This window comes from Orcinus orca, chromosome 16 (assembly GCF_937001465.1).
Source record: "Orcinus orca chromosome 16, mOrcOrc1.1, whole genome shotgun sequence".
NCBI lineage: Eukaryota > Metazoa > Chordata > Mammalia > Artiodactyla > Delphinidae > Orcinus > Orcinus orca.
The window spans coordinates 80685348-80706652 of NC_064574.1; the positions used below are offsets into that span (position 1 = coordinate 80685348).

Sequence of the window (21305 nt, forward strand, 5' to 3'; positions counted from 1 at the left end):
ACAGCCCACGAGCCACAACTACTGAAGCCTGCACGCCTAGAGCCTGTGCTCCACAACAAGAGAAGCCACCGCAATGAGAAGCCCGCGCACCACAATGAAGAGTAGCCCCCACTCGCCGCAACTAGAGAAAGCCCGCGCCCAGCAACAAAGACCCAACTCAGCCAAAAATAAATAAATAAATAAATTTATTTAAAAAAATAATAACTTCCAGGGCTTCCCTGGTGGAGCAGTGGTTGAGAGTCCGCCTGCCGATGCAGGGGACATGGGTTCGTGCCCCGGTCCGGGAAGATCCCACATGCCGCGGAGCGGCTGGGCGCATGAGCCATGGCCACTGAGCCTGCGCGTCCGGAGCCTGTGCTCCGCAGCGGGAGAGGCCACAACAGTGAGAGGCCCGCGTACCGAAAAAAAAACACAAAAAACAAACAAACAAAAAAACAATAAAATAAGGCACAAATGAACTATCTACAAAACAGAAACAGACTCATAGACACATGTACCGTTTTCAACACTATTTTCTTCTTTGCTAGAAGCTACAGCAGCAAGACCGGGGCCCTGCCCTCAGAGAACTCACAGGCTGGGAGCAAACAGAAATGCAGACAACTAGTTACCATGTAATAGGCAAGGTGCTAAGGCTACTCCAGGAATCTTCCAGTTTTTGAGGAACTAGCTATGAGAAACTCAGCAACAAACTGCTTTAGGTCTTGGGCAATGATGTCAACAGCTGAGTACTTACCAGACGCCAGGCACTGGGCTTGGTACGGTCTCATTTAATCCTCACAATTTCTGGGAGGTGGCTGTAACAGAGTCAAAGAGGCAAAGTGACCTGTCCAAGCTAGTAATAATTGGTAGTACAGTAATTAGTAAGTAGTGGGCCCAAGGTCTGAGACTGAAGACCCAAATGGCCTGTTTCCCAGAATCCCTGGCTCTCCAAACTAATCCATGTCAATTATTATTATTAATAATATTTTAGTTAGTTAGTTAGTTAGTTGTGCCAGGTCTTAGTTGCGGCAAGTGGGCTCCTTAGTTGCAGCTCATGGGCTCCTTAGTTGCAGCACATGGGCTCCTTAGTTGCGGCACATGGGCTCCTTAGTTGTGGCATGCAAACTCCTAGTTGTGGCATGCATGTGGGATCTAGTTCCCTAACCAGGGACTGAACCCAGGCCCCCTGCGTTGGGAGTGCAGAGTCTTAACCACCGCACCACCAGGGAAGTCCCTAATCCTTGTCAATTAAATTTAAAGCTCATTGAGGTCTTTGGGTGGGAGCGCCCCAGTCTTCAGCCTTCCAGATCCTAGCATTAACCTCTTCTGCCCCTGCGGGCCCAGGAAGGGTCTGTGCTGCCCTACCACATGACACTGGATCTAGAAGCTTCTAGCCTCTAGAAGCTTTGGCATAGTGTAGATTCCCCAAAGACCAAGGTGTTTCCCAAGGTGGGGACCAAGTCTCCACTAGTACACAGGAGCTGGCAAAAATTGCTCAAGGTTTCCCTTGAGGAGTTAAGGTTTCAAATGGGGTTCTGGAGATCTTTCCTAGAGAAGTTCAATGAATGACTTGGGGACCCAATCAGCATCAGAGCATCAGGAGCCCCTGGGGTCTGGCTCTGTCCTATCAAGGTCAGTGGGGGAAGACTGAGTGTGTCACTGAGTAGACAAATCTTACAGCAAGCAGAACCTCTGTGATTCTTTTTATAGCAACAAAATAGGAAACAAAGTCAGTAAATTTAGGAAATAAACCAAAGAGATTGTGCTGACTCAGTGGAAATCTGACAGGAATTCCGACGCAGGTGATCACAGTGCAGCACAGAAGGTGTTTCTCAGCCCAGAAATGGCCTTTTTTTTTTTGGCCATGCCTGTGGCTTGTGGGATCTTAGTTCCCCAACCAGGGATCGAACCCAGGGCCCCGGCAGCAAAAGCACCGAGTCCTAACCATGGGACCACCAGGGAATTCTATTTACTTCCTTGACGATACTTCTCGGTGGAGAGAAAAATAGAAAGGTTAGGATCTAGGAAAGTTTCCCTTCCTGAGAGCAAGATAATTAATCTAGGCCAAGAGTTCGCAGCCAGCAGACTGAATTCCTGATGTCCCAGTTACTATTGCTGTATAACCAACCATCCCAAGGCTCAAAGGCATAAACCATTTTATTATACACAGAGATTCTGCAAGTCAGGAATTTAGACAGGACACAGCAGAGACAGCCAGTGTCTGCTCCACGATGTTGAGGACACGGCTAGGAAGACTCAAATGGTTGAGGGTAACTTGATGTCTGGGGGTTGGAATCATCAGGAAGCATCTTCACTCCTATGATGGAAGCCTGGGCTGGGATGGCTTGAAGGCTTGGCTCAGCCGGACCCGTCAATGGGAGGACCTGCACGTGGCCTCTGGGTGTAGCCTGGGCTTCCTCACAGCATGGCAACTTCAGGATGGTTGTATTTCTTACATGGTAGCCGCAGGCTCCCAAAGCAAGTGTCCTGGGGACAAGGCAGAAGCTGCACTGCCTTCTACCACCTTGCCTTGAGTGTCATGTGATCGCTCTTCTACCATTTTCTACTGGTCCAAGCACTCATAAGCCTGCCCAGATCCCAGGGGAAGGGGACCAAGCACCACCTTTTGATGAAAGGATAGTAAAAAATTTTACAGCCATTTTTCAAAACCACCACACTGAGGACTGTCTCTAAACCCTGTCCTCACCACCACTGAACACGAAGATGTCACCAACACCACTTGCCCAACCAAGTCTCCAGAGGAAGGGTAGGAAGCTCCTCAGGAAGACACTGGGAATATTTGGGCCAACCCCAAGGAAGTCCCCAGTAGTGGGGAGAAGAGCCTAAGACGTTCCTTAACGCCAACTTGGCTGGATCTCATTAATATCTTACTGAAGTAATTTGTGCAACAAATATTTCCTAAGCACCTGGTTGGCTATGTTGCAACAGGGTACGGGGCCTTAAGACAGCAACTCCAAGGCACTTAAGAGCTCACAGCTTGCAATCCACTTAGAGAAGGTGTGGGTGTAAGAAGCTCTAATAGCACAGAAGTTACAGCACCCAGGGCCACCGAGAACAGGGGCCTCTATACCGTGAACTTCCTGACGCTTCCCAGAAACTTCTGGGTTCTCTCTGCTGCTAATAATTTCACACACCACAGCCCCTGGTAAGAGGGGCTTCCTAAGGACAAGTGCTGCCTCAGACAGGCAGCACCAAGAATGAGGTCCCAGTCTCTCCCATCTGGTTAAGAACCAGAGGACAAAGACAGTGCTGGTGCCTTCTGTGGCGCCTTCTATACCCCCATCCCCACCCCTCCCCTCACTCCACTTCCCCATAACCAGTCCTGGGAGCCAGCGGTACTCAAAAGATACCCGGAGGAACTATAGAAACAAAATTTAAAAAAAAAAAAACAAAACTAAATCAATAACCCAAATAGTGACATAAAGCAGCCAAGGGGCTTCCCTGGTGGCGCAGTGGTTGAGAGTCCGCCTGCCAATGCAGGGGACACAGGTTCAATCCCTGGTCCGGGAAGATCCCACATGCTGCAGAGCAACTAAGCCCGTGCGCCACAACTACTGAGCCTGCGCTCTAGAGCCCGTGCTCTGCAATAAGAGAAGCCACCGCAACAAAGAATAACGCCTGCTCACTGCAACTAGAGAAAGCCTGTGTACAGCAATGAAGACCCAACGCAGCCATAAATAAATAAATAAATAAATTTATACATATAAAAAAAGAAAGAAGCAGCCAAGAAATGCAAAGACCTGGGGGTGGCAGGAGAATGGGACAAAATCTTTCACGGTCAGGGACCATGAGGGGCAGACAGCGGGAGTAGGGAAAGACACAGAGCAGTGAGTTCGAGAGACAGGAGACCCATCAGCCTCACCCCCAAAACCCCACAGGACCACACAGGCAGGCTCCTCCTCGCACAAGACCTTTTATTACAACAGCGCTCTGAGGGCTCGGCCCACTGCCCTGCCACAGTCCCTGGGAGCAAGACTGGTCTTCCCTGGAGGACAGGACACGAGCTTCGTTGGGCTCCTCTCTTGGTCCAGGGGGAGCGCCTTTCCTTTCGGTGATGCCCTCTCCGAGGCCAGGTGATACAAGGCCTTCCTCTCTGCGGACGCCTAGGGTCATACAGTCCACTTCAGGCACCTGCAAGGCAGAGGAAGCCCAGGATGAGCAGAGGGTCCAGGAGGCTGTGGGGGGAGGAGGGGGAGGGTGTGGACCCGGGGGAGGCCCCTCTCACCTGGTCTCCTGGTGGGTGCCCAGGCAGCGCACAGTACAGTACCGGGCGCCGCAGCTGACACAGGTGTAGGGGGAGGGGAAGCCACAGACAGCACAGAAGGGGCGCTGGGGCCGGGATGGGGGTCCTGCACAGGCCGTCAGGTAGTTGGGGCCCTCAGCCACACTCAGGTTCTGCAGAGACAAGGGGGCTGGCCCTGTGACCCCTCTGTCCCCTTCCAGGAACACCTGCCGGGGCCAAGGATGTCTGCAGGTGCATCCCTGCCCTGTGGGGTCCTCCCCAGCCAGCTCCTCTCACCTGCTCCTCCAGCAAGGCCTGAAAGTTTTTTCGGAAGCGAAGTTTAAAATGATCACCTCGAGTTTTCTTCTTTTTCTTTCCTAGAGGTCAAGAGCAATGAGTTACTTGGCACGTGCCAAGGAAGACACTGGTTCTTTGCTTCACCGTTCCGATCCCCCGTGTCCATTCATTGCCCAGGTGCCCACCTGGGTTCTAAGCCGGCCTCTCTCTACCACCCTTCCCTGCCCCCCACTTCTCCAAGCCAAGCCTTCCTCCATCTCCACCCTCCCTATATCTAGAGCTTTGTGTCCGAGCTCAAGGGATCTCAGAGCTCATCGGCTCCCGCTTCTTCATTCTATTGATACATACAGGAAAGGAAACTGAAGCACAGAAAGGGAGAGCAGCTGGCTCAAAGGAGCCAGAGGAGCTCCTGGATCACCCATCCCCCAGCCTGATGTCCTTACAAACCCTGACCGGGGCAGGCTCTTCCCTCCTCCTGCAGCCTTGTCTCCTGGCACTTGGCCCCCGCTTCCTCCTCCACCCGACTCACCAGTGTCTGCATCATCATCAAACTGAGGCAGCCGCTTGCCGAGCTGGGGGAGCCCTGCGTGGGGGTCGTCCTGGAAGTTGTCATTCTCCAAGGCCTCGAGCTGCCTGTTGATGCGGCGTTGCCGGGCCGCCCGGTCCAGCACCCGCCGCTGTCCAGGGTCCTGGGAGCGAACTAGATGGGATGGGGCCAGAAGAGTTATGGGGTCAGAGAAGAGAGAAGCTGGGGCGGCCTTGGCTCTGGGCCGTGTGTGGAAGACTTCCAGGGGTTGGGGAGGCACAGCTCTCTGATCTCATCCTAGTCCCCCAGCCCTTGGCCCCTGTATCTTCTCCCAATATATCACCCACTCTGGCTGCTTCCTTCCCAGCTACCTAAGGCTGCCGTTTCAGTCACTCATGCCTGTTTTCTTTTTAAAAAAATATTTATTTATTTACTTATTTATTTATTCGCCTGCGCTGGGTCTTAGTTGCGGCACGCAGGATCTTCATTGTTGCATGTGGGACCTTTAGTTGTGGCATGCGGGATTCTTAGTTGCGGCATGTGAACTCTTAGTTAAGGCATGCAGCATCCAGTTCCCTGACCAGGGAACGAACCTGGGCGCCCTGAACTGGGAGCATGGACTCTTAGCCACTGGACCACCAGGTAAGTCCCCATTCATGCCTGTTTTCTATCCTTTTGGCCCCAGCCTTTCCTCCCAATCCCAGACCCAGCCAATGAAATGCCTCCTGGAGACCTCTCACTGCTGGCCGAAATCACACAACCATGGTGACGGAGACCACAGTACACTCGGGGCTTCCAGGCTCCACTGGGACCTTGATGCACTCAGACTTCACACTCAGCAATCTCATTTCCCACCTAAAAGGAACTGAGCCACCATGGAGAGATGCTCAACCATCAGCCTACCCTCAATCCTAACTGCATGGGTACCCCCGTCCCTCCATTCCAAGTGGATGCACCCCCAAGTCCCACTGCTGAACCCAAACCCTCTACCTCTAGCTCGAGTCCTCCCTGACTCTTGCATCTTCAACCCCTCCCACTCAACTGGTACTTTCCCCTCCATAGAAAAACCTGATCAACTCTCACGTGTCTATCCAACTTCATACCTACTCTGCTTTGAGAGCGCAGTCCATGGTAAGTCTTATTTCCTTACCTCCCATCCACTCCTAACCAACCCCTGGCAAACCAACTTCCATTCAATGGGAACCACTCACACTCAGGACACCAGTGACCATCTAGGGCCAAATCCAGTGTGTTTGCTTGAGCTCTCCATAGCCTGAGACTGTGTCTATATGTCACATTTTAGTAATTCTTGCAATATTTCACACGTTTTCATTATTATTATCTTCGTTATGGTGATCCATGACCAGTGATCTTTGATGTTACTATTGTAATTGTTTTCGGGCATCACAAATTGCGCCCATACAAGACGGCAAACTTGACTGATAAATGTGTGTGTGTTCTGACTGCTCTGGCAGTCGGCTGACCCAAGTCTCTCTCCCTGTCCTCGGGCTTCCCGATTCCCTGAGACCCAACAATATTGAAATCAGGCCAATTAATAACCTTACAGTGGCCTCTAAGTGTTCAAGTGAAAGGAAGAGCTACATGTCTCTCACTTTAAATCAAAAGCTAGAAATGATTATGCTTAGTGAGGAAGGCATGTCAGAAGCTGAGACAGGCCAAAAGCTAGGCCTCTTGCACCAAACAGCTAAGTTGTGAATGCAAAGGAAAAGTTCTTGAAGAAAATTAAAAGTGCTAGTTCAGTCAACACCTGAATGACAAGGAAGCAAAACAGCCTTACTGCTCATATGGAGAAAGATTTAGTGGTCTGGATAGAAGATCAAACCAGCCACAACATTCCCTTAATCCAAAGCCTAATACAGAGCAAGGCCCTAACTCTCTTCAATTCTACAAGGGCTGAGAGAGGTGAGGAAGCAGCAGAAACAAAGTGTGAAGCGAGCAGAGGTTGGTTCATGAGGTTTGAGGAAAGAAGCCAGGGACTTCCCGGGTGGCGGAGTGGTTAAGAATCCACCTGCCAATGCAGGGGACATGGGTTCGATCCCTGGTCCGGGAAGATCCCACATGACGCGGAGCAACTAAGCTCGTGCGCCGCAACTACTGAGCTTGCGCTCTAGAGCCCACGAGCCACAACTACTGAGCCTGCGCGCTACAACTACTGAAGCCCGTGTGCCTAGAGCCCGTGCTCCGCAATAAGAGAAGCCACCTCAATGAGAAGCCCACGCACCGCGATGAAGAGTAGCCCCCACTCGCTGTAACCAGAGAAAGCCCGTGCACAGCAACAAAGACCCAACGCAGCCAAAAATAAATAAATAAATAAGTAAATTTATTTAAAAAAAAAAATTTTTTTTTTAAATAGGAAAGAAGCCGTCTCCATAACATAAAAGTGCAAGTTGAAGCAGCAAGTGCTGAGGTAGAGGGACTTCCCTGGCGTCCTGTGGCTAAGACTCCACACTCCCAATGCAGGGAGCCTGGGTTCGATCCCTGGGCAGGGAACTAGATCCCACATGCTGCAACTAAGAGTTCGCATGCCGCAATTAAAGACCCGGCACAGCCAAATAAATAAATAAATATATTTTTTTAAAGTGCTGTTGTAGAAGCTACAGTAAGTTATTCAGAAGCTCTAACTAAGGGAATTCCCTGGTGGTCCAGTGGTTAGGACTGTGCGCTTTCACTGCTGTGGGCCCGGGTTCGATCCCTGACTGAGGAACTAAGATCCCGCAAGCTGCGCAGCACAGCCAAAAAAAAAAAAAAAAATCAGAAGATCTACCTAAGATAATTAATGAAGGTGGCAACACTAAACAACAGACTTCCAATGTAGACAAAACTGCCTTCTATTAGAAGAAGCCATCCAGGACTTTCATAGCTAGAGAGGAGAAGTCAATGCCTGGCTTCAAAGCTTCAAAGGATAGGATGACTCTCTTGTTAGGGGCTAAAGCAGCTAGCTGGTAACTTTAAGTTGAAGCCAATGCTCACTTACCCTTCTGAACATCCTAGGGCCCTTAAGAATTAGGCTAGATCTATTCTGCCTGTGCTCTATAAATGGAAAAACAAAGCCTGGATGGCAGCACATTTGTTTACAACATAGTTTACCGAATATTTGAAGTCCATTGTTGATACCTACTTCTCAGAAAAAAAAGATACTTTTCAAAATATTACTGCTCATTGACAATGCACTTGCTCACCCAAGAGCTCTAATGGAGATGTACAACAAGATCAATGTTGTTTTCACGCCTGCTAACACAATATCCATTCTGCAGCCCATGGGTTAAGGAGTAATTTTGACTTTCAAGTCTTATTATCTAAGAAATATATTTCATAAGGCTATAGCTGCCATAGATAATGATTCCTCTGATGGAGCTGGGCAGAGTCAATTGAAAACCTTCTGGAAAGGATTCACCATTCCAGATGACATGAAGAACATTTGTGATTCATGGGAAGAGGTCAAAATGTCAACATTAACAGGAGTTTGGAAGAAGTTGATTCCGACCCTCATGGATGACTTTGAGGGATTCAAGACTTCAGTGGAAGTAACTGCAGATGTGGTGGAAACAGCAAGAGAACTATAATTAGAAGGGGAGCCTGAAGATGTGACTGAATTGCTGAAATCTCATGATAAAACTCATGGATGAGGAGTTGCTTCTTCTGGATGAGCCAAGAAAGTGGTTTCTTTTTTTTTTTTTTTTTTTGCGGTACGCGGGCCTCTCACCGCTGCGGCCTCTCCCACTGCAGAGCACAGGCTCCAGACGCGCAGGCTCAGCGGCCATGACTCACAGGCCTAGCCGCTCCACGGACTAGGGGCACGAACCCATGTCCCCTGCATCGGCAGGCGGACTCTCAACCACTGCACCACCAGGGAAGCCCAAGAAAGATAAGATTAGATTTTATCTTGAGATAAAATCTACTCGTGGTGAAGATGTGTGAGGATTGTTGAAACAACAACAAATGATTCACAGTATCACATAACAGGGAATTCCCTGGCAGTCCAGGGGTTAGGACTATGAGCTCCCATTGCAGTGGGCCAGGGTTCAATCCCTAGCTGAGGAACTAAGATTCTGCAAGCTGTGTGGGGACAGACGGAAGGAAGGGAGGGAGGGAGGGAGGAGAAAGAAAGGGAAAGGAAAGGAAAGGAAAAAACAAAGACTTTTAAAAAATAGAATATTATATAACTTAGTTGATAAAGCAGTGACAGGCTGAGAGGATTGATTCCAATTTTGAAAGAAGTTCTACTCTGGGTAAAACGCTATCAAACAGCATTGCAGGCTACAGAGAAAACCTTCACGAAAGGAAGAGTCAATCAATGTGGCAAACGTCACTGCTGTCTTACTTTAAGCGACTGCCACAGCCACCCCAGCCTTCAGTAACCATCACCCTGATCAGTCAGCAGCCATCCACACTGAGGCAAGACCCTCCACCAGCAAAAGAAGTTACAACGCGCTGAAGTCTCACACGATGGCTAGCATTTCTTAGCAATAAAGTACTTTTAAATTAAGGCATGTACATTTTTAAAAGACATAATGCTATTGCACACTTAACTGACTATAACGTAAAAATAAAAAAGATTTCTTTTGGCTGCGCCGAGCAGCATGTGGAATCTTAGTTCCCCGACCAGGGATTGAACCCGTGCCCCCTGCAGTGGAAGCGTGGAGTCTTAACCGCCGGATAGCCAGGGAAGTCCCTAAACATAATTTTTATATGCACTGGGAAATAAAAAAATTTGTGACTCACTTTATTGCGATATTTGCTTTATTGCAGTGGTTTAGAACCAAACCTGCATATCTCTGAGATCTGCCTGTACTAAGCTCTTTGCATAAATGGAATTCTTTAATCTTTACGTCAACCTTATGAAATAGGTATCATTATCATCCCCAGTTTACTGGAGTTCAGAGGTTAAGAAACCTGTCCAAAGTTTACACAGCTATTAATAAGCACCTGGGTCAGAATTCAAACCCAGAACTGCCCAGCATCAAAAAAGATCCTCTTCAGCGCTGTACTATACTGCCTCCCTTCCAAGTACCAGGCGGTTCTGGGAATACAACCAGAGCTTACAGTCAGGTGGGGAATATAAATGATCAAATAAACAAGCACAGTACAGGATAGTACATGCTAGGACAGGGAAGTACAAAGTACTACAAAGCACATGACAGAAACACATAACCGGGGCTTGGGGTAGTCAGTCAGGAAGATTTTCCAGAGGAAAGAATAGAAGTTAGCCTGATTGGGATGGGGGTGGGGTGTCTTAGGCCTTGGTACCAGCATGAGGGAAGGCCTGGATGAAAGACTGCAGTGCCTTCAATAAATTTTTTAAAGTTCTGTATGGCTGGTACATAAAGTATGTGTGTGTGGCGGGGGATGGGGATATGAAGTTAGGCAGACCATTAAGAATCTTACCTTTAAGTATCTAAAGGAATTTGGCTTTGGGACTTCCCTGGTGGTCCACTGGATAAGACTCCGAGCTCCCAATGCAGGGAGCCCGCGTTCGATCCCTGGTCAGGGAACTAGATCCCACATGCATGCTGCAACTAAGAGTTCACATGCCACAACTAAGGGGCCCGCCTGCTGCAACTAAGACCCAGCGCAACCAAATAAATTAAAACATTAAAAAAATAATAAAATAAAGGAATTTGGATTTGGGGATTTTATGGTGAGGGTGATGGAGATCCAGTGAGGGGTTTAAAGATGACATGACTGTATTTATTACAAGTCAATCTGGCAGAGTGTTCTGACCCTCATCTCTTTTTTTTTTTTTTTTTTTTTTTTTCCTCATCTCTTTTTATCTGGATTCCTCAACAGCTTCCTAACCGGCCTTCCAATCTCTGAACCTGCACTACACAATAGAGCAGCCACTAGTCACATGAGGCTACTGAAATTTACATGTAGATTAATTAAGATGTAATTAATTGGGCTTCCCTGGTGGCGCAGCGGTTGAGAGTCCGCCTGCCAATGCAGGGGATACGGGTTCGTGCCCGGACCCGTGAGCCATGGTAGCTGGGCCTGCGCGTCCGGAGCCTGTGCTCCACAATGGGAGAGGCCACAGCAGTGAGAGGCCCGCGTACCACAAAAAAAAAAAAAAAAAAAAAAAAAGATGTAATTAATTAAGATACATAAAATTTTAAATTCAGTTTCTCAATCTTGCCACATTTCAAGCGCTCAATAGCCACATGTGGCTACTGGCTGCCATACTGAATAGTGCTGATTAAGAACATTCCCATCATCCCAGAAATTTCTATTGGACGGCGGAGCTCTAGTCGCTCCAATCCATCCTCCGCATTGAAGCTGAACTCCCTTTCTAAGAGATAAATTTGTCTGGGTCACTCCCCTGCCTTAAAAGACCTTGATGGCTCTCCACCGCCCTCTCCAGAGAGTTCAAACTCTTCAGCAGTGTATACAGTGCCTTTCAAGGGTACCTTTTCCTAGCCTTCCAGCCTCTCTCCTCTGCAAGCCCCAGAACTGTGAACTTGGCTTCCTAAGCGATTTGCTTTTTCTTGCTCTCCTACCTTGGCAGGTGCGGTTCCCGCTGCAGGGAAGGAGTCCCCACGCACCTGCACTGAGCGAAACTGTGACTTTCAGGACTCAATCCAAGCGTTTTCCTTCCCTCCAGTCCCCTCCTTCCCAGAAGCTGGGTTGGATGCCACTCCTCCCCAAGCCCAGGCACGCTGCATCCCTCTACCATAGCACGTATCACTCTGAAATGCCGTGGTAAGTCTGCGCGTCTGCCCAGCTCCCGGAAAGCCAGTTCTTGGATGCTAAGGATATTTTTTTCTTTCTCCATCCCCAGGGCCCGGCTTGCAGCAGGCATGAATAAAACGTGAACGGATGGTTTGGGGGTCTGCCCCGACGTCAGGACCCGAGGTCCTGGGTAGGAATTTAAGACTAATAACTGGTTGAGGGAATCCTAGGCCAGATTCGATTTTAGAGGAGGATAGGGGGCCAAGAGCCAGGGGCTCACATACCCGAAGTTTTCTTCTCCACCATTTTCACAACACAGCCGCCAGCTGAGCCTACTGCGCACGCGTTCTAAATCACGCGCTGTGGTTGGGTCATCACGACTTCCTGTGGCGCGTGCCCCTACGCGTGCGCAGTGTAATCCACCGCTTTGACTACGTAATGTTTCCTTAGAGACCAGAAAGCTTTCCGCCATATTTTATACGGGCAAAACTACTTCCGACCTCGGTGTAGTTGTGTATTTTGCGGGACCCTCGAAATGGGTCATTTTAAAGAGATGTTGCCAGTGATCTTTCAAGAAACGTCATTTTCCTTGGGTCTGTCTGAAGATACAGTCATCACAAAGGCATCCCATGGAGCTTCTCCCCTGGGCAGTGAAGATGATGGGCCGGAGTACCAAAGAACTTGGCTTCAGTGGGCAATCCCAGAGGTCCCCGGTGACCCTCTGCCTAAACCTCAACCCCCAGATCCCTTGGGGCCGCAGACTCCTCGGCCTTCTCCCTCCCTGCCGTCAAACCCGCTCCGCGCGTCCCCACCGCCTCTTTCTGGGTCTTCCGCCCGGCTGCTCGAGGCAGGGTTGTGGCAAAGACCCGCCTCCGCATCCCGCCGGACCCGCAAGGGGTCACTTCCCCTCTCCGCGTTTCACTTTCCTGAAGTGTTAGGCGCTGTGGGCCGGGCTGGCTCTAAAAGACCTCGGCTCGGGATCGCCAGCCCTAGTCCCCGCCCCTACCCCGCCTCCGGGCTGGGCGCCTCCTCCCGCTCTTTCAGTTCTGCCCACCGCCCGGGACAATCCTCGCCTTGTCTAAGGCCCGGCATCTCGAGTTTTCTGTAACCTCCGGGTACGCTTTTTTTTTCCCCAGGGCGGAGCCCCAAGCCGGCTCCTCCTAGCTACGGGCCGCACAGCAGCCCCCATCCTTTTTCCCAGAGCCTCTCTCCGGAGTTCGGGTCCAGGCGCACAGCCAGAGCCCGGTGCGGGCCTGTGTGCCCCTCGGCCAGCTCCCCGTCATGGCCTCGGGCCCGGGACTCCGGCTCCTGCTGCTACTGCTGCTACTGCTGTCGCCGCCTCCTGAGGCCTCGGCTTCAAATCGTCCCCGGGGCAGCGACCCTGTCAACCCAGGTGAGAACCCGGGGAGGGGCGAGTGGCGCCAGGCTGACCCTGGGGAGAGGGTCGAGGCGGGCCTCTCCCACGCCCAGCGGGCTCTCTAGGGCCGAATCACACGGCCCCTCGCCCACTCCTCGCTCTGAACTGTTTCCACCCTCCCCATGGGAACTGATCCTGAGTTTCTGGGTGTTACTCCCATCCCGCTTTCACTGGGGTCAAGTTTCCCTGGGTGGGAAGAGTTTAAGAGGGAATGTGGAAAAGAGGGGAGGAACCGGAGCAGAGTCAGAGGGAGGGGAAGGGGGCCTGCGGTGAGTGGAGCGCGCCGGGCAGCGAGCTGGGCGAGTGGGTCCTGAGTGTCAATTCCTGGCTGGTGACAGAGAAGCTGCTGGTGATCACCGTGGCCACAGGCGAGACAGAAGGATACCGGCGTTTCCTGCGGTCAGCGGAGTTTTTCAACTACACTGTGCGGGTGAGGAGAGGAACACCCTCATGGCCTCTAGAAGGGGTGCGGGTGGGGTCTAGCCTAGGAGTGGGCTGAGGGCTGGATGCCTGGGACCCCACGGTGAGCCTGGTCAGGGCGATGGGACCGCCTGGCCGCCTGAGCCCCTCCCTGGCATTCTGGGTCTCCTCCACAGACCCTGGGCCTGGGACAGGAATGGCGAGGGGGCGATGTAGCCCGAACGGTTGGTGGAGGACAGAAGGTCAGGTGGCTGAAGAAGGAAATGGAGAAATACGCAGACAGGGGGGATATGGTCATCATGTTTGTGGACAGGTAAAGGGGCTGGGGCTGGGGAGAAAGAAGAGGGGTGGACAGAAAGAGGGGGTGAGGAGACTGAGGTTCCTAGTGGCTGTCCTGCTCATCCTCCCCTTCCTCCCCCAGCTACGATGTCATTCTGGCTGGCAGCCCCTCGGAGCTGCTGAAGAAGTTTGTCCAGAGTGGCAGCCGCCTGCTCTTCTCTGCAGAGGCCTTCTGCTGGCCCGAGTGGGGTCTGGCGGAGCAGTACCCTGAGGTGGGCACGGGGAAGCGCTTCCTCAACTCTGGTGGTGAGTGGCAGAGTGTCCAAAAGTGGTGGGGCATGGAGTGTTCCAGGTGCCTGAGGGCTGGAGAGGGAGTGGGGACAGGTCCTGGGACCCTGGGAATCTTGGAGTCAGCACCTCCCCTCCCCCCACCCAGGATTCATTGGCTTCGCCCCCGCTATCCACCAAATCGTCCACCAGTGGAAGTACAAAGATGACGATGACGATCAGCTGTTCTACACTCGGCTCTACCTGGACCCAGGACTGAGGGTAGGGAGGGGCAGAAGAGGGGGCCCGACTTGAAGCTCTGGAGGTGGCAGGCCTCTCAGGCTGAATGGGAGGGAAGGGGTAAAGAGGCTTCTTGAAAGACGTAAAGAGAAAAGAGTGGGAAATGGTGTCCCACCGCCTCTTTAATTACCTGCCCCATCTCATCCCATCCAGGAGAAACTCAGCCTTAATCTGGATCATAAATCGCAGATCTTTCAGAACCTCAACGGGGCTTTAGGTGAGGAAGAGGCAATCCGAAGGGGTGATGGGAGGCTGCTGGGGGTCCTGAATGTGGGAGAGGCTCCTGGTAGAACTGGGGTGATCTTCAACTCACCTCGATGTTAACTTCATCAAACGTCCGAATGGCTGATAGAGTTAGTTGCGCTGTGCTAATAGTAACAGAAGCAGCAGTGGTCGTACCTAATGTCTGTTTGACATACTACGTGGCAGGGCTCTGGGCCAGGGCTTTACTTCTGTAATTTCATTTAACACAACAATTCTACAAAGGGCAGGTCTGTGGTTATCCACCTGTTACAGATGGGGAAACTGCCTCTTTGAGGGGCCAGTGACTTGCCCAGGTCACACAGGTAGTAAGTGGTGGGGTGCCCCAGGGTGACAGCAGCCTGGTCAGTGCCCTCAGAGAGAAGGTGTCCCATCCCCGCCCCACGGGTCACAGTCCTTCATCCTCTAGAGAAGCTGGGCAGCCCCCGCCCCCCCATATTTAGAAGCACATGCTGTTTGGCAGCTTTGGGGGAAAGGGAGTCTGAAGCCTGGCCTTTCTTCCCCAGATGAGGTGGTCTTAAAGTTTGGTCGGAATCGCGTGCGTATCCGGAACGTGGCCTATGACACACTTCCTGTTGTGGTCCATGGGAACGGCCCCACTAAGGTGCCCAGGTTGCTTATACCCTCAGCCCCAGCCCCAGTCAGTCCTGCCCGCACAGCCCCTGCCCCAGACCTCGCCCCAGCCCCCAGGTTCCTCCAGCCCTTCCAAGTAGTGAGTCCTCCCCAGCCCCAGAAGCACAGGTGCTGGGAGGGTTTCTCAGTGGCCACCGCTCCCCATCCTGCCCTGTCCCCTCCCTGTCTGCCCACCTCCCTCACCTCTGGCCCCGGACTCGTCAGCCTCAGCCTCTCACCGTCTCTCCCAACAGCTGCAGCTGAATTACCTGGGAAACTACGTCCCCAATGGCTGGACTCCTGAGGGAGGCTGTGGGTTCTGTGACCAGGACCGGAGGCCACTCCCGGGGGGGCAGGTGAGGAGGGGGTGCCAGCATGGGTGGGAGAGCGCTTGGAAGCAGGAGGTGCAGGGAGGGCATTCCAGGCAGCAGTGGGTGGGGGCAAAGCCCCTGGAGACCCGCAAACCTGCCAGGGTTGTGGAGGACAGACTGGCGGGCTTTCCTCTGAGCCCCATCATGTTGTATCTTCCAGACTCCCCCCCGGGTGCTTCTGGCAGTGTTTGTGGAACAACCTACCCCATTCCTGCCCCGCTTCCTCCAGCGGCTGCTGCTCCTGGACTATCCATCCGACAGGGTCACCCTCTTCCTGCACAACAACGTGAGACACCCCAACTGACAGCCTCTCCCTCCCAAGGGACCCCGCCCCTGCCCTCATCAGAACTCCCACTCCCTATATCCCAGACTCCTTCCTGCACCCTTTCTGCTCACCTCCTTCCCCGCTCCTGTCCCTCAGGCACCATCTTTTCTGCCCTCTCAGTCTCCGCATCTCCCCCTTCTCCCCCCCGCCATCTCCAGGAGGTGTACCACGAGCCCCACATTGCTGACTCCTGGCCCCAGCTGCAGGACCACTTCTCAGCTGTGAAGCTGGTGGGGCCCGAGGAGGGCCTGACGCCAGGCGAGGCCAGGGACATGGCCATGTGAGTGAGCCGCGGGCGGGTGTTGGGGGGGGCGGTGGTGAAAGCAGGGGGGGAGGGGCTGCCACCCGCTGCAAGCCCCCTTCCCTCTCCGTTCCCCATCCAGCCTCTCCTCGGCCTCCACAGTGGCGCACTTCCAGCCACTACGTGTGCTGTCCCTCCCTTGCCCTGCACAGATGGAAGAATCTGGGGGTCCTGGGGGAGGAGGCACAGAGGCCTCGGCCTCCCCCTTTCCTGCCCTCCCCCTCCCCCCCCAGTCTTTTTCTCCCTCCTGTCCTCTTGCTGATGCTTCTACCCACTTTCCTCCTCTTCTCCTCAGCGGGTAGGGGGAGTTCCACCCTCTCTACAGTTCCCTCTCCCCCCCACCTGCTCCCGTTTCAGCTCATCTGTCTGTTGGTCTGTCACCTCCAGGGACATTTGTCGGCAGGACCCCAAGTGTGAATTCTACTTCAGCCTGGACGCAGACGCGGTCATCAGCAACCCGCAGACCCTGCGCATCCTCATTGAAGAGAACAGGTCACTCACCTGGTTCAGCCAGAGGGCCCCCAGATAGTCCCCAGGGAACCCCCCACTCCTCCCCTGGGCGTGGGGCACAACTCCGCCCGGCCCTCACCTCTGCTCGTCCACAGGAAGGTGATAGCGCCCATGCTGTCCCGCCACGGGAAGCTGTGGTCTAATTTCTGGGGAGCCCTGAGCCCCGATGAGTACTACGCGCGCTCCGAGGATTACGTAGAGCTGGTGCAGCGGAAGCGAGTGTGAGTCCTGAAGCCCCTCCCCTGCCCCAGCCTGGGCCTCGGAGACCCCTGCATCCTACCGCAGAGCCCCAGTCTCGGGGGTCCGGGGGGGCTGTGGGCAGGGACTGACCGTGCAGGGGGCATGAGAGGCTTGACGGGGGAAGCCAGCGGGACCTAGCAGCTCACAGCCCTCGAGGGAAGGGGCCCCTGGGAGGAACAGGGCAGGACTGTGGGGCTCGCCCACCTAGCTGACCGGTGTGGGTGCCTCCAGGGGCGTGTGGAACGTGCCCTACATATCCCAGGCCTATGTGATCCGCGGGGAGACCCTGAGGACGGAGCTGCCCCAGAGGGAGGTGTTCTCGGGCAGCGACACTGACCCAGACATGGCCTTCTGCAAGAGCCTGCGGGATAAGGTGAGTGGGCCTGGGGCTCGAGGCGGGGCAAGGCCCTTGCTCCCTGTCACCCTTCTCACACCCGCCCCCCACGCCAGGGCATCTTTCTCCACCTCAGCAATCAGCACGAGTTTGGGCGCCTCCTGGCCACTTCCCGGTATGACACGGACCACCTGCACCCTGACCTCTGGCAGATCTTCGACAACCCCCTGGTGAGTAGGCGGCCCCGCGCTCAGGAGGCAGTTTCCCTTCCTTCACTAAAGGAGGATGCCCCAGGCCTACCGCACGCCCATGCGTGCTGTGCAGGCTCTCCTGTTGCCTGGGGAGGGGGCTTCCTGGGCGGGAGCAGATGGAATGAAGAGGGCCCGGGTCAAGGTGCACCTCCCCCCATCCCCCAGGACTGGAAGGAGCAGTACATTCACGAGAACTACAGCCGGGCCCTGGAAGGGGAGGGACTCGTGGAACAGGTGAGCCCCACTCAGGACCCCGAGCCATCGCATGGCCACCACCCCCTGGGTCCACCCCCTGGTCCACCGCCTGGATTAGTGGTGCCTCAGGGTTTTCTGCTCAGGCATTGAGGGCAAAGGCGGAGCAGATAGGCCTGCAGCCCCCATCCTGGCATTAATCAGGTGGTCCTCTCTTGTCTGTTGGGTATATTGGTGTATGGGTGAAATGATACTTTTTAAGATGAGTTTGAAAACCACTATCCTAGAACCCGGGGCTCCAGGACCCCCGTGACATTTGCGCCATGTTTTCAGCACTGCTCCCACCTTCTCTGGCCCAGCGCCTCCTGGCCCATCCCCACACTCAGATCCCCATTCCTGCAGATTCTCTCATCTCCTGGCTTCCCTTTCTGCTCCCTGCTTTCTCTCCCTTCCTTTGGCTGCCTGTCCGCTCCCCGAGCATGACGCAGCCCTGCTGTTCTCGCCCTGTCCTGCCTGTCCGCAGCCCTGCCCGGACGTGTACTGGTTCCCTCTGCTGTCTGAGCAAATGTGCGATGAGCTGGTGGAAGAAACGGAGCATTACGGCCAGTGGTCAGGAGGCCGGCATGAGGTGAGGGGCTGGGGCAGGGGGGAGGGGGGCCCCAGGAGGAGGGAGGTGAAACTTCCCTGATTGAAGGAAAATGGAATCCAGAGAGTGGGAGCAAAGAGGGGTCCCCAAGGGGGAGGGGCCCACAGGAGGCACAGCTGTATTCATTCACTCATCCATTCGTTCAAGTAATATTTACGGGGTGGGTCCTAGATGCCAGCCCCTGACCTGGGTGGTGCAGGTCGAGCTCTGCCCTCCTGGGTCTCACCTGCTGTCAGCAGCAGCAGCAACCCAGCTTCTAAAGGCTGTGATGGGCAGCCCGGGTGCTGCAGGAGTCTCAGGAGGGACCCTTGACCCAGACGTGGGGGGACCAAGGGGCTTCACAGAAGAGGTGACATCTTAGCTGACACTTAGAGGACAGGAGGAGTGAGTCAAGCTAAGAAGTGGTCGAGACTTCCAGACGGAGGGAATACAGGCTGTAAGGCCTGGGAGCAAGAGGAGGGGGAGGCTGGCACTGCCCTGTCGGCTCAGTGCCCGCTGCCCACAGGACTCAAGGCTGGCTGGAGGCTACGAGAACGTGCCCACCGTGGACATCCACATGAAGCAGGTGGGCTATGAGGACCAGTGGCTGCAGCTGCTGAGGACGTACGTGGGGCCCATGACCGAGAGCCTGTTCCCCGGCTACCACACCAAGGTGGGCCGCTGCACTCGCCACCCCTGCACCTCCACCTTCCCACACCCCGTCCTGGTTGGACGTCTCCACATGATGCCTTTTTGGCCCCCGTGGTGTTTGGGGCCCTATAAAATGAGATCCTACAGGAGGGCAGCCCTGGGGGAGGCAGCCCGCAGGTACCAGTGAGAACCCCTCCCCTCCCCCGGACCTGATGGCCATCCCTCCAGCCTCTCCTCCCGTGTCCCTGTCACAGACCCGGGCGGTGATGAACTTCGTGGTCCGCTACCGGCCAGATGAGCAGCCGTCTCTGCGGCCACATCACGACTCATCCACCTTCACCCTCAACGTCGCCCTCAACCACAAGGGCCTGGATTACGAGGTAAGTCCCTAACGCCCTCCACTTCGGGGTGCCCCCAGGGCCCCTCCCCACACGCAGGACCCTGTGTCCCGCCCCCTCACCATCCCTGCACACACCCCTCGGTCACCTCCCGCCCCCTTGTCTGCCTTCTCTATATTTCTCAGTGACTTCGTGGGTATCCTCTGGACCCCTTCCGGGCTGGCAGCCTCACCCTTTCTCCTGGGTCTCCCATCTGCTGATGCCCAAACCTCCTGTGTCCTCCCTCCCTGATTCCCCCGGTCGGGCTTTCCCCGCTCTGTCAGCCCGCCGCCCAGTCCCCACTTCCGCTCACTCTGCACTCCTGCCCCTTCTCGTCTTCCCAGGGAGGTGGCTGCCGCTTCCTGCGCTACGACTGCGTGGTGTCATCCCCCCGGAAGGGCTGGGGGCTCCTGCACCCTGGCCGCCTCACCCACTACCACGAGGGGCTGCCCACCACTCGGGGCACTCGCTACATCATGGTGTCCTTTGTGGACCCCTGACGCTCCACCACTCTGCCCAAGCTTCCCTGCCATTGTGCCTTCCTGTGCCCCCCTCCTCCTCGGAGGGGGTCTGTCTGGCTCCTCGCCTCCTGGGTGTATGTTCCGTGTGCCTGGGACTGAATGTGTCACCTCGCTCCCCACCACGCGGCCCTCAGGAAGCTCAGGGAGCCCCCTTGCTCCACCCCTCAGCCCCCAAGAGTTCCCAGGGAGAGGGCTTCTGGGTGTTCACCACGTGATAAATTATTGTTTTTCAGTCTTCCTCTCAATAAAAGAGGATTTGTAATTCTTGTCCATTTATTCTTTCACCTACCTGTGGACCCCGTATCCCTCCCGCCACCCAGTGTAGAGGGGAGACCCGAGGTCTTCCAGAGGAAATGAACAGAGAAGAAGAAAAGGCAGAAACATGATTTTAGAGCAGAGCGGGAGCCTGGAAGCTTCCCTGGCTCCCATGTCTAACTCCCTGTCATTGCCAGAGCTGGGGGAGGACGTGAGGAGGGCCAGACCGAAAGAAGGACTTCCCTTGTTGGGCTGAGGTGAGAACCCCCCATCCCCACCCCTGCAAAGCCCCCAAGCTCTCCTCCCTGATTCTCTCCTCACCTGATGGCATCTTCTCCAGTGCATGATGTGTGGGGTGGCACAGCCCTAAGCTAAGCTCCAGGGACATTGCTGGGGAAGTAAGTCCCCCTGGGGAAGTGTGTTCTTTGAGGGAAGACAGGCTGGAACCTTACTGTGGCTTCTTGCATCTAAGCTGTTAGGTGGAATCAGGAGAGGGGAATCCTAAGGGTCAGCCCAGGAAAGCTTCCTGGAAGAGGGGGGATGGGATGCAGCCTTGCAAAAGACAAGACTGGGACTTTTTTTTTTTTTTACAGGAACTTCTAGTGGTCCAGTGGTTAGGACTCCTGTCTTGCACTGCAGGGACCATGGGTTCCATCCCTGGTGAGGGAACTAAGATCCCACAAGGCAAAGTGCAGCCAAAAAAACCCCAAAACAAGTGACGTTCCCTGACCTGGAAAAAGTGCTGGCTCTGCAGGCCTCTGGTCAATGTTAAACAGGGCCACGGTCACAGTGATGACTGGCCCCAGCCCACTGGAGGGTGTGCCCACAGACCAGTGGGCTCTCTCTTGGAGGGCTTCCCCAATCCTTAGCCTCTCCCATAAAACCCTTCCCTCTGGAGGTCTCCCCACAGAGGCCTAAGCTACTCCTTAGGGAATATATCCTCCTGCAGGTCACCTACCGTTTAGGCGCCAGGTCCGGGTGACAAATGGGGAGCTCTGCTCTTCAGGGTACACACACATGGCAACCCCTGCTGGCCCAGACCTCTCCCAACCCTGCTCCTCACAGGG

General features: G+C 54.3%; 2 protein-coding genes across 3 annotated transcripts; one reads left to right on the forward strand and one right to left on the reverse strand.

Annotated features, from left to right (window-relative positions):
- Nucleotides 1-3899: 3899 nt before the first annotated feature.
- Nucleotides 3900-12174, reverse strand: ZNHIT1 (zinc finger HIT-type containing 1). 2 transcript variants are annotated; one of them, XM_049698959.1, is made up of 6 exons: nt 12014-12050; nt 11558-11602; nt 5049-5219; nt 4520-4599; nt 4226-4395; nt 3900-4131 (listed from the first exon to the last, which is right to left on the reverse strand). In XM_049698959.1, the coding sequence occupies exons 1-6, from the start codon at nt 12033-12035 to the stop codon at nt 4110-4112; spliced, it is 510 nt and encodes a 169-aa protein (XP_049554916.1). In that variant the 5' UTR covers nt 12036-12050; the 3' UTR covers nt 3900-4109. The 2 variants fall into 2 exon arrangements, with proteins under 2 accessions (XP_049554916.1, XP_004268890.1); XM_004268842.3 differs by lacking the exon at nt 11558-11602 and having other exon boundaries at nt 12014-12174.
- Nucleotides 12175-12218: 44 nt separating this feature from the next.
- Nucleotides 12219-20251, forward strand: PLOD3 (procollagen-lysine,2-oxoglutarate 5-dioxygenase 3). Its single transcript, XM_004268843.4, has 20 exons — nt 12219-12419; nt 12866-13122; nt 13485-13576; nt 13743-13879; nt 13988-14151; nt 14282-14394; nt 14566-14629; nt 15180-15277; nt 15540-15641; nt 15817-15942; nt 16140-16261; nt 16670-16774; nt 16888-17013; nt 17264-17405; nt 17483-17596; nt 17783-17851; nt 18333-18437; nt 18961-19107; nt 19340-19465; nt 19807-20251. The coding sequence occupies exons 2-20, from the start codon at nt 13011-13013 to the stop codon at nt 19960-19962; spliced, it is 2220 nt and encodes a 739-aa protein (XP_004268891.1). The 5' UTR covers nt 12219-12419; nt 12866-13010; the 3' UTR covers nt 19963-20251.
- Nucleotides 20252-21305: the final 1054 nt, after the last annotated feature.

What these genes read in the sequence shown, in the direction of transcription:
- PLOD3 (XM_004268843.4), top strand. Translation starts at nt 13,011, where the DNA reads ATGGCCTCGGGCCCGGGACTCCGGCTCCTGCTGCTACTGCTGCTACTG. An exon ending in GGCCACTCCCGGGGGGGCAG is followed by an intron (nt 15,642 to 15,816) that starts GTGAGGAGGGGG and finishes TGTATCTTCCAG; the next exon opens with ACTCCCCCCCGGGTGCTTCT. An exon ending in GCAAGAGCCTGCGGGATAAG is followed by an intron (nt 17,406 to 17,482) that starts GTGAGTGGGCCT and finishes CCCCCACGCCAG; the next exon opens with GGCATCTTTCTCCACCTCAG.
- ZNHIT1 (XM_049698959.1), bottom strand. Translation starts at nt 12,035, where the DNA reads ATGGTGGAGAAGAAAACTTCGG. An exon ending in GGTGGAGAAGAAAACTTCGG is followed by an intron (nt 11,603 to 12,013) that starts GTATGTGAGCCC and finishes CGCTCAGTGCAG; the next exon opens with GTGCGTGGGGACTCCTTCCC. An exon ending in GGCACCCACCAGGAGACCAG is followed by an intron (nt 4,132 to 4,225) that starts GTGAGAGGGGCC and finishes TCTGCCTTGCAG; the next exon opens with GTGCCTGAAGTGGACTGTAT.